Source organism: Taudactylus pleione, unplaced genomic scaffold, assembly GCF_031769625.1.
Source record: "Taudactylus pleione unplaced genomic scaffold, aTauple2 ptg000172l, whole genome shotgun sequence".
In the NCBI taxonomy this organism is placed as follows: Eukaryota; Metazoa; Chordata; class Amphibia; order Anura; family Myobatrachidae; genus Taudactylus; species Taudactylus pleione.
In genome coordinates this window covers 9454618-9469674 of record NW_028284574.1, presented here as the reverse complement: position 1 = coordinate 9469674, position 15057 = coordinate 9454618, and the positions used below count along the sequence as shown (strand labels likewise).

At 41.9% G+C, this 15057-nt stretch overlaps 1 protein-coding gene across 1 annotated transcript in view; it reads left to right on the top strand.

Moving 5' to 3' along the window:
* The first annotated feature begins 665 nt into the window (after window positions 1–665).
* Window positions 666–15057, top strand: part of LOC148521245 (uncharacterized) — a 76813-nt gene continuing 62421 nt past the window's right edge. The window contains exon 1 of the mRNA XM_088475431.1: window positions 666–988. Within this exon, the coding sequence (XP_088331557.1) occupies window positions 850–988 (139 nt within the window). The 5' untranslated portion in view covers window positions 666–849. The remainder of the gene's footprint in view (window positions 989–15057) is intronic.

Sequence of the window (15057 nt, the reverse complement as noted above, 5' to 3'; positions counted from 1 at the left end):
AACCGCTTTCCTTCCTGAATCAGGCCCTTTGTAACTACTATTAGAATGTAACTGTGTAGAACAGGGCAGTGTAGATATATAATATTTACTAGCTGAGGTTGAAACCGGTATGTGTGCAGTAACTAATAGCAACGAATCGAAAATGTATTTATAGTGCATAACTTTTAACAAAGTAATTGTTGGTTAACAGGGTTATTGGAGATTTTGCCTGTTGTAAATAATCTGTACTACCTTATGTGCATTACAACAACACACTGTTGTGTAGGAACACACGTGTAGGGAACACACATGCATTTTGATTGAAGGAATTAAAAGTCTAATTCTACAGACTACTGTAAACAGAGCAGAATCCAACACACTATACATTATACTATATTATTATAAATAATACTTAAGGGCCATTTCACCTATCTTTCTAATTATTTCCATAAACATCATACCACTCATACAAAGAAAACACCTAACAGAGAGAAGTATCATAACCATCAGTGGCAGTAATTTGTAGTCACTGTGAGATATGAATTAATCTTTAACTTCAGTAGTATAAGAGAGGTTAATTTGGGGTTGTCCTTCACCATCAGAAGGTGGTGCTAGGTGAGACAGAGCAGGAATGTGACTAGAGCAGTTTGTGAAGAGAGGGTGGGGCCAGGTATAGGCAAATGCAATGAACCAACAGGAATAAGCTATTTACCTGCTGCAAAGGTTGGTCTGAGGTTTCACATCTTCCTGCGTACAATCCATACGGACGGACTTCGTTTGCTCCAGCAAGCTGCGTGGACTGCTTTGGAAAACATGCGTTGCTAAAGACAATTATTATTTTAACAAGGATTTAAGGTAATTCTTTACAGAATGAAGAAAAACGCCTCAAAACACGGGACTCTTAACAAGCTTTTTGGAAAAAAGAACAACAATAACAATTCACTGTATGCTGATAATCCACCATGGATACTGCCTAAGGGAGCCAAGAAAGCGTCTGTTGACTACCATGGTTAGTGACTGGGGCTCTGTGGGGATAACATATGGTGGGTGGTTCAGTTGTACAGGTTTATAATGAGGAACTGAGGTGGTTGTTATTACATATTTTAGCTACAGAGACTGTTTCTATTTAGCTCGTTTCTGCACTGTGCTGCAGGTGATACTATGAGACACTAATACTAATCGCACTGGTGGTGTAGTGCTATACTAATCGAACTAGTGGTGTAGTGCTATACTAATCGAACTGGTGGTGTAGTGCTATACTAATCGCACTGGTGGTGTAGTGCTATACTAATCGCACTGGTGGTGTAGTGCTATACTAATCGCACTGGTGGTGTAGTGCTATACTAATCGCACTGGTGGTGCAGTCCTATACTAATCGCACTGGTGGTGCAGTCCTATACTAATCGCACTGGTGGTGCAGTCCTATACTAATCGCACTGGTGGTGCAGTGCTATACTAATCGCACTGGTGGTGTAGTGCTATACTAATCGCACTGGTGGTGTAGTGCTATACTAATCGCACTGGTGGTGTAGTGCTATACTAATCGCACTGGTGGTGTAGTGCTATACTAATCGCACTGGTGGTGTAGTGCTATACTAATCGCACTGGTATAATTAATCTGCTGCCGCCGTAAATCTTCGCTGTGGAGCAGTGCAAATCTGGTCATTCACACGGATTTCAGATGGTAACCCAATGCTTCATTAGGTGTTATAGAATTTCATCTGGGCGATTTGTTATAATATTGTATGTTGTATAAGGTTACTTCAAGACACACATATTATAATGTATTGTTAATCAATGTTATTAGTTTTTTTTTTTTTCTTTCATAATATGAATTGTGAATATCTGCCCTTTACAGGGTGACATCAATAGAGGATTAATACAATCTAACAGTCGTTTTTTTGTTTCTTGGATATATGATGTGGTTTGATTTCCATTTATAATCTGTATATTCCATAGGGTTGCTTATCAATATGGAAGGGTGTGTATGGGATCATTATTATTTCCTGCTTCATATCCTTTCTGTTTTCATGGTGCGGGATAAAACTAGGGGCTGCATATTTTAATAATTAAGGCAGAACGTGATTTTTATCAGTTCGTATTGCAAAGACTTTTTAATTAAAATAATGTACTAAATGTAATTTGTAGGGGCAGCTGTTGCAAAACCCGCTGTCCCTGTGGTCACATCAGAGGGGTCTTCTACTTTATCAAGACTCCTGAGAATCTGAAATTGCGCAATTTCAATGTCAGTTTCCAGAGCCAGACAGATGCTGCGGGAGGGGGATTGGGAGATCATGTTCCTGCGAGAATGGTTCCATATGTATAAAGCGGTTTACACCATCTGAGAATGGCATAAACCAATGGGGCCAAATGTTGAAAAGCTTCTCTTTTCGGTTTGGTACATAATGGAGTCCCCATTGATAATGGGGACTGCGGTTTGCAATACTAATTAGCCTTTTGCAGGATTTGTTTGTGAAATTTATTTTACTAAACTGGGTACACCTTAGACTACCAGTGTACGCAGCCGACCCATGATGCGGCGGACAACCTATTGTGCGGTCTGTACACATCGCACGATATGTCATCCACCAGCCGCATCCAAATGCATAGGGTCATTCATCACATTGACAGATTGAGCAACATGTATGGCAGATCTGTCGATGCGATGAACAACCCTGCGGGGTGCGCATAGGCCAACAGTGTATACACACTTGCCGATATCTAATGTGTGCCCTGCTTTAGGTTTTTAGCACATAGCAACAACACATTAAATTATTGCTGTTTCTACATAATTAAAATAAATAGAACCCTAAATCTTAGCAAACTGAATACAAATGGAGTAGGTATGGTATTAAAATAGACTCTAAAACAGGGGTTCCCAACTACGGTCCTCAAAGCATACTATCAGTCCAGGTTTTAATGATAGCCATACTTGAACACATGTGTCTTAATTAGTACCTCAATAATCTTTATTTAACCATCTGTTTATCACTAAAACCTAGACTGTTAGTGTGCCTTGATGACTGAGGTTGGGAAACACTGCTCTAAACTGAGACCTCACATAGAAGATGTGACATGCTTATGGAGCTATCCTTGACTCCTCCCTCTCCTTTAAACCACACATTCAGTACCTTTCACAGTCCTGTTCTTAACATCTCAAAAATATTTCCAGGATCAGACCCTTTCTCACCCTCGATGCTAGGAAGACTCTCATCCACCTATTGGTCATCTCTAGATTAGACTACTGTAAACTCCACCTATACCCTCATCCATCTATATCCATTGAAAGATTAATACATTGGATACATTTGTTGCAAATGTTTCTAAGAGAACAGCATTTGGTTATAATCCACCTCCTGAGTTTTGAACTATTTCCAGAGTTGGTAGTTTGTCTTATACCTTCATATATTCTTATGTACATATATGTATTTACCAGCATAACAGAAAACAGTCAAGCTTCTAAATGAAAAGAATATTACTCCAGATAGTGCTGTCTGTTGCTAGAATTTAGCTGAACCAAATGGGTATATGTGAAATGGTCTTCCTTTCAATTACACGTGTGTGTGTGTATTTACTTCCTATCTCTTGTACAGTTTGTAGTATAGTTAATATCTATAAGCAGGGCCTGCTCCAGGGGGAGTCATGGCCTGTGCAGGACGGGGCCTAATTACTGTAGGCCATTCCCCTAAATTACGTTATTTGGGGGCATGCCCTACGGCAGGCCTCCCTTTAATGTCAGGCTGGTGGTGAGCCCAGCACTACGTCAGTAGCTGGGCTGCCCCTAGCTCTTTCTGCACTGAATGGATGCCGCATGCATTCGTGCGCATCCATTTTTCTTCTCCGGAGCTGGCACAGCTGCAGCGGTGGAGGTGCCCAATCTCGCAACTGCCTGCAGGACACTTCGTCCTGCTGGATTGGGGCAGTGCCCGAAACACGGGACTGTCCTGTGTTACTGTGTATGTGCAGAGCTTGAAGTGCAGTATTGGGGTTTAGGGGTGCAGGCTTAAAAAAAAATAATAAAAAAAAAAATCCTCAGGACACCCCAAAAAAAGTCTTGAATTTTGGGGTTTAAAAAAAAAAAAGATAAATGCTCTTCACCTGTTCACAGGCGCATTTAAAAACTCTGACTCCCTTCAGCAGGCAAAAACGGGGGTACCCATAGTGATCCCCAATGTCTGGACATCTTTAAGGGGGGTCCCAGGGTGATTTTCCCGAAAATTCCCTGCATTTCCCCATACTTAAATTTTCCGCCGGGTCCCATTTTCGGCGGATACTAATTGAATACTGGGATAAAGCAGGCACGCACCCAATACTTTATCCCAGAAAAATCAGCGATGATGGTGAAAAGTCAGACCTCTGACTTTTCGCCATCAAATTTAATTCCCCCCCCTATTATGGAAAGTCTGTTATATAGGCATTCTGTGCTAGCCCATGACAGGTGTTTGAGACTGCTGGGTTTTTTTTTATGTTTTTGTTTTCATACAGTTCCTGAAATAAATTTGAAGTAAAAAAGAAAGAAAAAAAAATTGTATATTGTCCACATTTTTTATGTAAAAAAATAAAATAAATAAAACAACAAAAAAACAATGTCTAGGCCCACAAATATTGCATATCTATTTCCTGTTTAGTAGAATTAGAATAGACCTTACTTAACGAGTATATGCTATTAAATGTGATATAAATAGTTAGGTATCCATGGGTAACATACTGTACAATATTGTGATCATATTCTAGTTCATGCTTGCCTACTCCCCTGTTATGTCCAGTAGACTCCCAAATTCAAAGACTTCTTCAAGACAGTAGATGTGCCTTTCGGGTGCCGCAAACTTACCAAGCGAAGTGGGTTGGCAAGGACTTGATGTGGCAATTTACAGTGAATTGCATCATCATGTCCCTGCCCCCGCTGCTCAATGGCATAAGCTAAATTTATGCCCATCCAGTGACCACTAAACATCCTTGACCTTGTCCACTTCTCAGATTTTAATACCATCTATGCAATTAATATCCTATCCTGCCCGGATACAGCAGTCGTTTTCTACAACACGACACTCACTACATCCCTAGATGAGACTGCACACATGGGCTCCAGTAATCCAAACTATAGCCCTGTCTCTCCAAACAGACTCTTCACCTTCACTACAAATGTATCTTGGCATCTTACTACACTGCCCTCTCACCAAGCAAAACTAAAGTCCCTTATATCCACATCCTCTACTAACCCTATTATGTCTTTCAACTTATTTATTATCTACTTTGCCACCTACTTTAAAGGCACACTTTACATAATCTGTCAGGAAAACTAATTTCACAGGTCCAGCACTGTATACTTGCTTTCTCCTCCTTGCGCTGCGGCCTGGCCTAACCTCCCCCACTTCTCTCCCATTATTGAGGACAATGTTATCACACACTTCTTTCTTTTATCCCTTTAACCTGTCCCCTTGACCTTATTTTCTCCAAACACTTATGCCCAAAACTTAATGCCTACCTTTTTAGTATAGACTTGCAACCTGTCCCCTTCTACAGGTATTTTCCCTTTCATCTTCAAACATGTAATTGTATATCAAATACTCAAGAAATCATCTCTTGCAGAGTTTACAGAAGGGAAGACAGGGAGGGGGGTGGGGAGCACACATTCTGTCTGAAAACAGCTGTGCCACCTCTCTATTGGCATCTACATTATATAAAGCACAACCCCTGCGGCTCATACTGTACAGTGTTTCCTATTATGTGGAATGAACGGTTACGTGTTTAATGTTGAGTTTTGTGCCCTGAGGTATGTTTCCTTGTCAATGGGAGAGTTAGGGTGATATCACCCTTGGTCAGCGGCACCACCAGTCTAGGTGAGCTTCTCTTCCCAATGGGTAGGGACGTTAGATGCCTGAAGTTGCTGAATGGGTGAGCAGTTGGCCACCATTCTGATGTTTATCCCCGATATGGCTGGCAGGGGGCCCCATCTTGCTTTTTATTTCTAGTTGCGAAGGAAGTTGGTCCACATTTAGTTTAAATATATTTGTGTTCATTGCTATTTGCTAGGCCATTCCTTTCTTCTGCTAAAATAAATAAATAAATACCTTTTCCCATGCTAAAATAAATAAAGCTGACCCTTTCCCATGGCAATACTGTGTTGTCTTTATTTTTAAGTTAACATTTTACTACTTTTGCACAAGGTGTGAGGTGTCATCAGCTGATAGTGTTTATGGGGGGAGGGGAGTTGCAAGTAAACTTAAGCATCATTAACTACCTCATTTTTCAATAAATATCATGGTACAATTAAGTTGTGAGATTTTTCAAACTCTCATGTCGAGGAGGGGAGGCAGGATAAAAATGTATCAGGGGTCCCGTAATTCCTGATCTCTTGACCCTACCATACTTTCTGCAATGCCCCATCTGTCTAATGTCTGTACCTTTTCTTTGAAGCTTTTAATGTTTCCATTCTGTTCTTCTATATTTGTTTTTGCATTGTTTGTTATGCAAACTGTTGAGATGTTTTTGGCACAATACAAATAAATGATGATTTATGTGTCATCCACACTCCTAAACTGTTGGATGGGATCCCGGCGGTTTGAATGCTGCCAGTCAGAATACAGACAGGAGCATCCCAACAGTCAGAATCCCGACACTAGAAGGTAAGTTCCCTAACACTAACCTTCCCTGCCTTCTCGATGACTATTCCTATCCTCGCCCCTACTGCCTAACCACCTCCTCTCCTCCCCCCCCACCCTAAATCTAACCCTTCCCCCTAGTGCCTAAGCCCTAACCCTTCCCTAACCCACAATACTTACGTTTGGGCCGTTGGCGGTCGGGATACTGGAGTCGGGATCCCGACGCTGGTATTGATACCGTCGTTATCCCGCACGCCGGAATGCTGAATACATCCCCTGTTGACTATCTATCAGATATACAGCCATGAGAGGATGCAGTGGAATGACTTCTTGTGCAGTACTGATTGCAAGAATGCAATATATATCCGGATTGTGCAGCACATGAATTTCATATTTGTTCAGTTTGAAATAACCATCCTGGTGTTCTCTCTATGACGCATATAATTAATCTTTGACATCTGAAACATGCTCAGACAATCACAAGTTACTAGATTTTACTCCATACTGGGCCTTGAGAAAAAAGTTTCAGAAAGTATAAATAAATATTGTACTTTTGCGTTTGTTTAACTAGCTTATTTTATATATGTTTTGATCTAGGCACGTCTGGTGTTTACGTGACCTCCTCCCAGATTTCACTACACCCTTTTTTTTTTTTTCTTTTTCTTCTTCTAGTGCTGTTGACTTCATACCTCAGTTTAATGAGTACTTAATGGGCCATCTGTGTTAAATGATATACTGATAATGATTTTCTAATAGATACTAGTCAAGTGCTTTCTGCAGCTCAAACTGTGGTTTTTCCATTTTGCCCTTGGATTCAAAGTCATATATAATTATATTATGGTCTTTAAGGGAGAAAGAATGTTGTTTTGTGTCCCATAAATACTCCATATAAGTTTATCACATGATATAGGTTGGCATAACAATACAATTCATACATCACTGCAATGAACGTTACAGGTGAATCTCATTCATGCCAATAATATTTCCACATGTATACTTTGACTGTTTTGTGTAAACTAAATGAAAGCCATTTACTTATTACAACATTAAAATTATGGAAGTTTGTGTAATATACGTATGTGCAAAACACACAGACCCACACGTACATATATCAGAGGGGAAGGTACTCCGCAAACAGTGATGTCCTGCCATGGTGCACTGCATGTAAATAGAATATTTCAGCATGGAGAAGCGGCACTCATCCGGACTTTAGGAATAATTACACAAATCATCCTGTACTCCGATGTTCGGAACTTGCTCCTTCATTGGGGAAAATACAATGCATGGTGGAGTAAATTCTGAAACTCTTGAATACAGGATGAGTTGTGCAATTTTTCCTAAAGTCTGGATGAGTTCTGCTTTTCCTTGTTGGGGGAAAAAAAAATATATTAGCGCGATGTGAATTATCAGAGTTTGGACGGGACATAACGGGTGTCCAACATTTGGGACATTCCATTTCACCCGGCACCTTCAAATATCAGGGAGCTGTGGGAAGCTAGACAGATGGCATGGTTCAACATCTGTCCAGAGGTCTTCAGTTCACTTTTGGAATCGATTCCACATTGAGTTGATGCAATTCGCCAAGCTAGAAGGGGTATTACACGATACTAGGCATCTATCCCATGACTTTTGGCACTTCAGGGTGTATGCATATATGTATGTATATACAATGATTGTGAAATACATGCTATAGCACGTATTTATGCGCTACGGTAAAGGAGGGACTCTCTTTATAAAAATGAGCGGGTCCTGCACTCAGTTCTTGGAGCTGTGGCTGTACATTGTTGATGTGTTTGGTCGCTATCGTTGATATGAGGTATTGGCTTAAAAAAGGTCTGGATATGACCGAAACGTCGCTATGCTATTTCAACTTTTTGACAATATTGGAATAAATCATCTTTTTGCTACATCTGACTGGTCAGTGCCTCCATTGGGAATAATATTGATGCCTGCTATCTGGGAAACGGACTGGTGTGGCTGGAGTGCACCCCTATGCTGGAGACTAATATTGATGTGAGTGCAGGACTTGGAGAAACTTATATATAATTATACACTCATTCAAAAAGGGTGGCACTCTCATTACCACAAGAACAGTCCTGGTGTCCTCCGTAGATACCCCTATTCAGGGGACCAAACCTCCAGATTCCAATTGCGGCAGCACTCCGGTGTATAATAATCAGCACAGAAGTACGTTTATCACTAACTTTTTGATGCTAGATTTATTGCATATGTCCTGATGACTATGCAATAAATCATATACCTCACTGTACCCAATTTCAAAGCCAATATACATGTGGGTTGTGTACGGGATCCGGACGCCGGCATCCCGTCAGGATTAGGATATCGACACCGGTCGGTCAGGATCCTAACCTCTCCCTCCCTGGTGCCTAAACCTACCCTCCCCCTAGTGTCCTTCAAATGTGATGGGTAATTTCACTACCAGCAACTTTATTCACTGTTGCTAAGGGATCAGTTTATGGTCTTTTGCAGTTTAGCCTCAAAAGATATCCTTCTTTACTGCCGCAGTGATGAGTAATGTATTTCAGAGTTATTTAGCTGAATTCTCTTTCTTGGACAATGGCTTTGATAAGAGCCCGTCCGCTTTACTGCTGAATTTGGACTTTGCTTACCTACAGCTTATGTGCTGATAAAAAACATTTATGAAATGGTAGTCAATAGTATAAAATGGATAATAACATCTTAGGAAGGCATTAGCTATCGGCTATAGCCAGGGCCAACAACAGAAATCTTGGTGCCTCGCATCTGGTTTTTTTTGTTTGCCCCCTTCCTCCTGTGTTTCTCCAGCCTCATTCCCCCATGAGCATTGCCCTCTCCCGTGTCGTTCCAGCCTCCGCTTTGCCTGGGTCGCCTCAGCCATCAACCCATCACCTTTTCTCTCCCCAGCCCAGTGTCTTCTATTGTGACATTTCATCTCCAGCCCACAAAATTTTATTTTTAGATTCTCCACAATGTTAAAAAATGTAATTTAACAGCAGCTTTTCACAGCAATAATTATTAATCAACAAATACTCAATTTTTAGGAGAATGACATAAATGATAAATTACCTATCAAAACTCAATCTCATTAGCAGAAGAAATCTGAATGTATAGGTAAATCTCTTCACACAAATAATGCTATAAATATGTATAACTCGATACCATTGGCACTATTTGAATAAATTTATTTTTACTTGGCAACTGGAAGATTACTACAGTTCTATAGACCTAACATTTACTGTGCAGTTGCACTGGTAGTTATCAATCTACAGCCCTATCATGCTAATTTTCAGATGAGTTGTATCCTCTATTCTAGCAGTACTGGACAGTGGTGCAAATTTACTTTTAGAGCCGGCCCTAGGCATAGACAAACTAGGCAAATGCCTAGAGGCATGCATTCCAAGCCTAGGACCATCTCAGCTTGACAACTGGCAATGGTGGGACCGGGACAGGAGGACGGCACCTCCGCTATTGCTGTCCTACTGCGATCGGAGTGCTTAGCTCTGATTAGACGGCAGCACTAGGACCGGGGAGCAGAGACAGTGGGGGCAGCGGGCACTAACAAAATACGCTGCTGGAGGAGGCTGCTGGGCATGCCCAGCCATCCTCCCCATGGACCTTTTGTGGAGTCAAGCAGGCTGGGCCTGTCTGCAGGGAGACCAACAGGGGGGTGGGGGCTTCAATGATCTTGCTGGCACAGGGCATCGAATATCTAGTTACAGCTCTGTGGATGAGTATTGCAATGGATGAAGGGTGATAGATGTTCATAGGGTGATAGATGATGATGGCTGCTGCTGTGATCTGTGTTGCTGGTTGATTGTTGCTGTGCTGGGAGAAGGGTGCTGGATCACAGGCGGAACTAGTGATGGTGCGAAGGGGCACTACCCAAAATCTTGCCTAGGGCATCACACTGGTTAGGGCTGGCTCTGATTACTTGAAATAGGTCCCTTGTATATCCGCAGCATTGGCTACATTTTGAGTTAATCAGAGTGCACTGGTGGGGCCAGGACTGGTGTTAAATTTGTGCCCTCTTTGTCAGGGATAGGCAGCTGCCAGCTGTCTCGCTCACTTACTGTTCAATGGGTTCTCCTTCTGGCATTGCGGAGTGCCGCTGAGGCAGCAGACACTTGATATTTGTTGTGGTATCGCAGGTCCAAGACGGGCTTTCAAAAATGATAACGCAATTTGCTTATGTTGCGCTCCTCCTAAATCATGGTGTGACCAGCCATTACACGTTATGGAGTACATTTACAAAGAGGTGGTGTCAAATGCACCATTATAAGCTCTATTTGATACATCAATCATGAAAGAGAAAAATGTATTTCTCATCTGTAAACCTTTTAACATAATGTTGTAATAGGATGGAAATCATGCAGATATTACTCAAATAAAATAGTAAGCACACTTCTATGGCTTGTCGTATCTTCACATTGGCAGGATTACAGCGGCAACGTCCGTGACTGTCCATCTGCGCATGATCTTTCATTGGTGCCAGAAAGGAGGCAAGACAGCGAACATCAGAACTAGCCTGTGCGCTGCGCAGGGATTGCCAGAAGGGGGGAGTTTCCTCTCGACAACTCTGGCTGCTAAGTTGTTAATACATCTCAGCATTATTACTTCTTGCTTTGCCTCAAACAGGTTCAATGACACAATACACACTGCAAAAAAAAAGTGTGTGTGTATATATATATATATATATATATATATATATATATATATATATATATATATATATATATATATATATATTAGGGATGTGCAGGCTCGGATAGGTTCGAGTTTGCACGTGGAGTTCGGATTTTTCCCTCCAAAAAAACGGAACTCAGAACGAGGCAAAACGTCATCTTACATGGACGAACATCATCATTCCTGGACAAAAGACCAGGAATGATGATGTTCGTCCATGTAAGATGACGTTTTGCCTCGTTCTGAGTTCCGTTTTTTTGGAGGGAAAAATCCGAACTCCACGTGCAAACTCGAACCTATCCGAGCCTGCACATCCCTAATATATATATATATATATATATATATATATATATATATATATATATATATATATATATATATATATATATATATATTATACACTCAGTGGCGGAACTAGCGGTGGTGCAGCTGGTGTCTTGCATCGGGGCCCGCTGTGGTGCAGGGGCCCATAGCCGCGTGCATCCGACAGCACCGATGTTCCCCTGGCCCTAAAGTATCTGTGCGGATGCTGGAAGTTCGGGTCCCTGCCAGAGGGGGAGGAGGGGCGCTCTCCTCCCCTCTCATCTATAGAGCGATGAAGCGATCGTATTACCAAAGTGATGTTCTGCGGCCATCAGCTAGCCTCGGATCATTAATTTGTAATCCGAGCTGTACTGGCTGCACGGAGACCTCCGTGGAGGAGGCGGGGCCAGGTCATGTGACTTCAGCAGCCACTCTCCTCCCACACATCCTCCACTGCTCTCTGTCACCTGCAGGGCATTAATGCTATTGTGGCTGGAGCGTGGGAGTTGCAGTGCGGTGCTGGGTGCATACAAATGTTAGTGTACAGAGGTGGAGCAGCCTGTGTTGTGTGCATCCCTTGGTGGCTGTCATATTTGCTTGTCAGCCTGCCTTCTCTCTGCAGGAATAATGCAGGTGACGGGGGCACAGTGATAGTGGGGGAAAGGATGTGTAGTCTCAGATGTTGGGGTCATGAGTGGCAGGAATGGGGGGGGGGCAAAGCATATTCTTGCACCTGGGCCCACCACTGTATACATATGTCCTCCTTTATGTGCCACTATTAGCTGCAGAAAGTTACCACTCCAGCAAATTGTACCTGTGAGTTACGCATTATGCTGATGTGATCTCCACTTCCGTGTCTGGTCATACGGAGCATGCGCGACGCCGATTCTGATAAGCTGCACTGTGCATGGTTTGGCTATTTCTGTGCTTCTATAGCTGTGCATCTTCCAACTGTCTTGTGTTGAAATTTTCCCTTTCAATGCCATTCATTAGGGGAACAGACTTTTGCTATAGGTGCTAAGAATAATATACTACTAATCTGTGTGTATCTAGCAAATAAAGCATTGTGATTTTGTTCATAGGTTTATCAAAACTATTAAGATTGCAGCCTGTCGTCAAGGGGCCTCAATACTCAACAAGTATGCTTTAAGGGAAAAAGTAATAATTGTATTATCTGCGCTAATTGGGATGAAAAGGAGACCCGACTGAAAATAAAACACAATATAATTTATCAAAATATAAAAGGACATTTAATATCCTGGAACAATATGACCGGTCATAGAATATCACATATAAGACAACAATATTATTAACTACAGAAAATTATTATAAACTAAATAAATTAATAATACACTACAATGTATAATATAAAACCTAAAGGAGGTGGATCCTAAAAAACCTGGTATTTCCAGTATAAGGATTGTATTGTGTGATACTCGAATGTAATTTTACATCAATTGATGCAATATGTTTGAAGTCCCGTAGCTAGTTCAATAGAACGCAATCAAGGTTCTGTGGAGTTCTGTAGATATCCGTAATAGCAATGCTGGCTTTTGAGGTATAATCATACGCTGTGCACACAATATATGGACAGGGGGAGACAAAGGGAGGCACTTCTCCAAACGGAGGTACCAGGCATCAACTTTCTGTCAGATAATACAGTCCTGTAACTCTCACGTGTTGTGCCCAGCCTCAACCTTAACTGCAACATTTAGAGGTATTCAATATGGGAGCGATAACATCGTTTTTGCGTTAATATCGCACTTATGACGTCATTATCGCAGGTTTTAGTTTTACACCGTATTCAATTTCAAAGACTTATCGCAGTTTTGAAAAGTCTTTGCTAAAAAACGGTGATAACTTTTCACCATTGAATAGGTGTCGAAAAAGTACAGAATTGGGGTTTAGGGGTGCAGGCTTAAAAAAAAAAATAGCCTGCACCCCTGGGAATGACATTTAAAAAAGAACGGTGTCAAAAAAAGTAAAAAAAGAAATTAATTAAAAAATTGGGGTGAAAAAAAAAAAAGTGAAAATAATGATTAACAATAGGGAAATAGGTTCAGGGCTATTTTGCAAGTATGTGTCAGGTGTTTTCTAGAATAGATTTATAGCGGCAGGTGCACAAATGCAGAATTTTTAAAAACTTACTTTAGGGACATCAAAATATGCTAACACCCATTTTCATGTACCCCAAATTTGATGGGACCACTAAAAAAAAAAAAAAAAACCTAAGTGCTCTTCTGCATCACTTCTTCAATGTCGGGGAAAAAACACCTGCTGCCGCTATTTAAATCCCCGACTTTCATTTAAAGTAGGGGTGAGCGGGTTCGGATTTCTGAAATCCGAGCCCCCCCGAGCCCCCCCGATCCGAGTCTGATCCGAGTCAGGCTCGACTTTTCCCGCCTGACTCGGATCTGAAATCGAGGCAAAACGTCATCATCCCGCCTTCCGAGTCTCGCGGGTTTTGGATCCTATATAAGGTACCCGCGTCGGCGCCATTTTCTCACTCGGCTGTGGACAGTGAAGAGGGAGGGTGGGAGTTAAGGCTGTGTAGTGTAGTGTAGTGCTGCTGTTGTCCACTACTTCAAAGTCCATAGGGGCTGGCTGTGTTGTGCTGTGCTGCTGTTGTTAATAGGGGCTGTGTCCACTACTTCAAAGTCCATAGGGGCTGGCTGGACTGTGTTGTGCAGTCAGTTCTCCATAGGGGCTGTGTCCACTCCAAAGTCCTGTGCAGTGTCCCAGTCCTAAAGGAGTGCTGTAGTGTTGTCCAGGGGGTGCTCTGTCCATCAGGGGTGCTCCCCCCAAGTGCTAAAAAAATAATATATTTTCTGTGTTTGTGAATTGTGTGCGCAGTAGCCGCACGTGCATCAACAAAGTAGTGCCAAGCGTGCGCCTGTGTCATAAGTAAAGGGCCGGCTGGCTTGACCGTTAAAGGGTGCTGTAACCCACAAAGTACACTCCAGTCCAAACCAAAAAAAAATTATTTTCTGTGTTTAGCCGCACGTATATATCAAATCGATATAACATAAATGGAGGACCAAACTTTCTCCGATAAAAATAAAATAGAGAAAGATCAAGAACCACTTCCTCCTAGTGCTGAAGCTGCTGCCACTAGTCATGACATAGACGATAACATGCCATCAACGTCGTCTGCCAAGGCCGATGCCCAATGTCATAGTAGAGGGCACATACAATCCCAAATGGCAAAGTTCAGGAAAATGACCTTGAAAAAGACATTTAAATCAGCTGAAGAGAAACGTAAACTTGCCAATATGCCATTTACGACACGGAGTGGCAAGGAACGGCTAAGGTCGATCCCTAGTATGTTCATGACTAGTGGTTCAGCTTCACATGACGATGGAAGCCCTCCTCCCACTAAAAAAATCAAAAGAGTTAAGCTGGCAAAAGCACAGCGAAGAACTTTGCTTTCTAAGAAGATATCACAAATCCCCAAGGAGAGTCCAAGTGTGGTGGTGGTTGCGATGCCTGA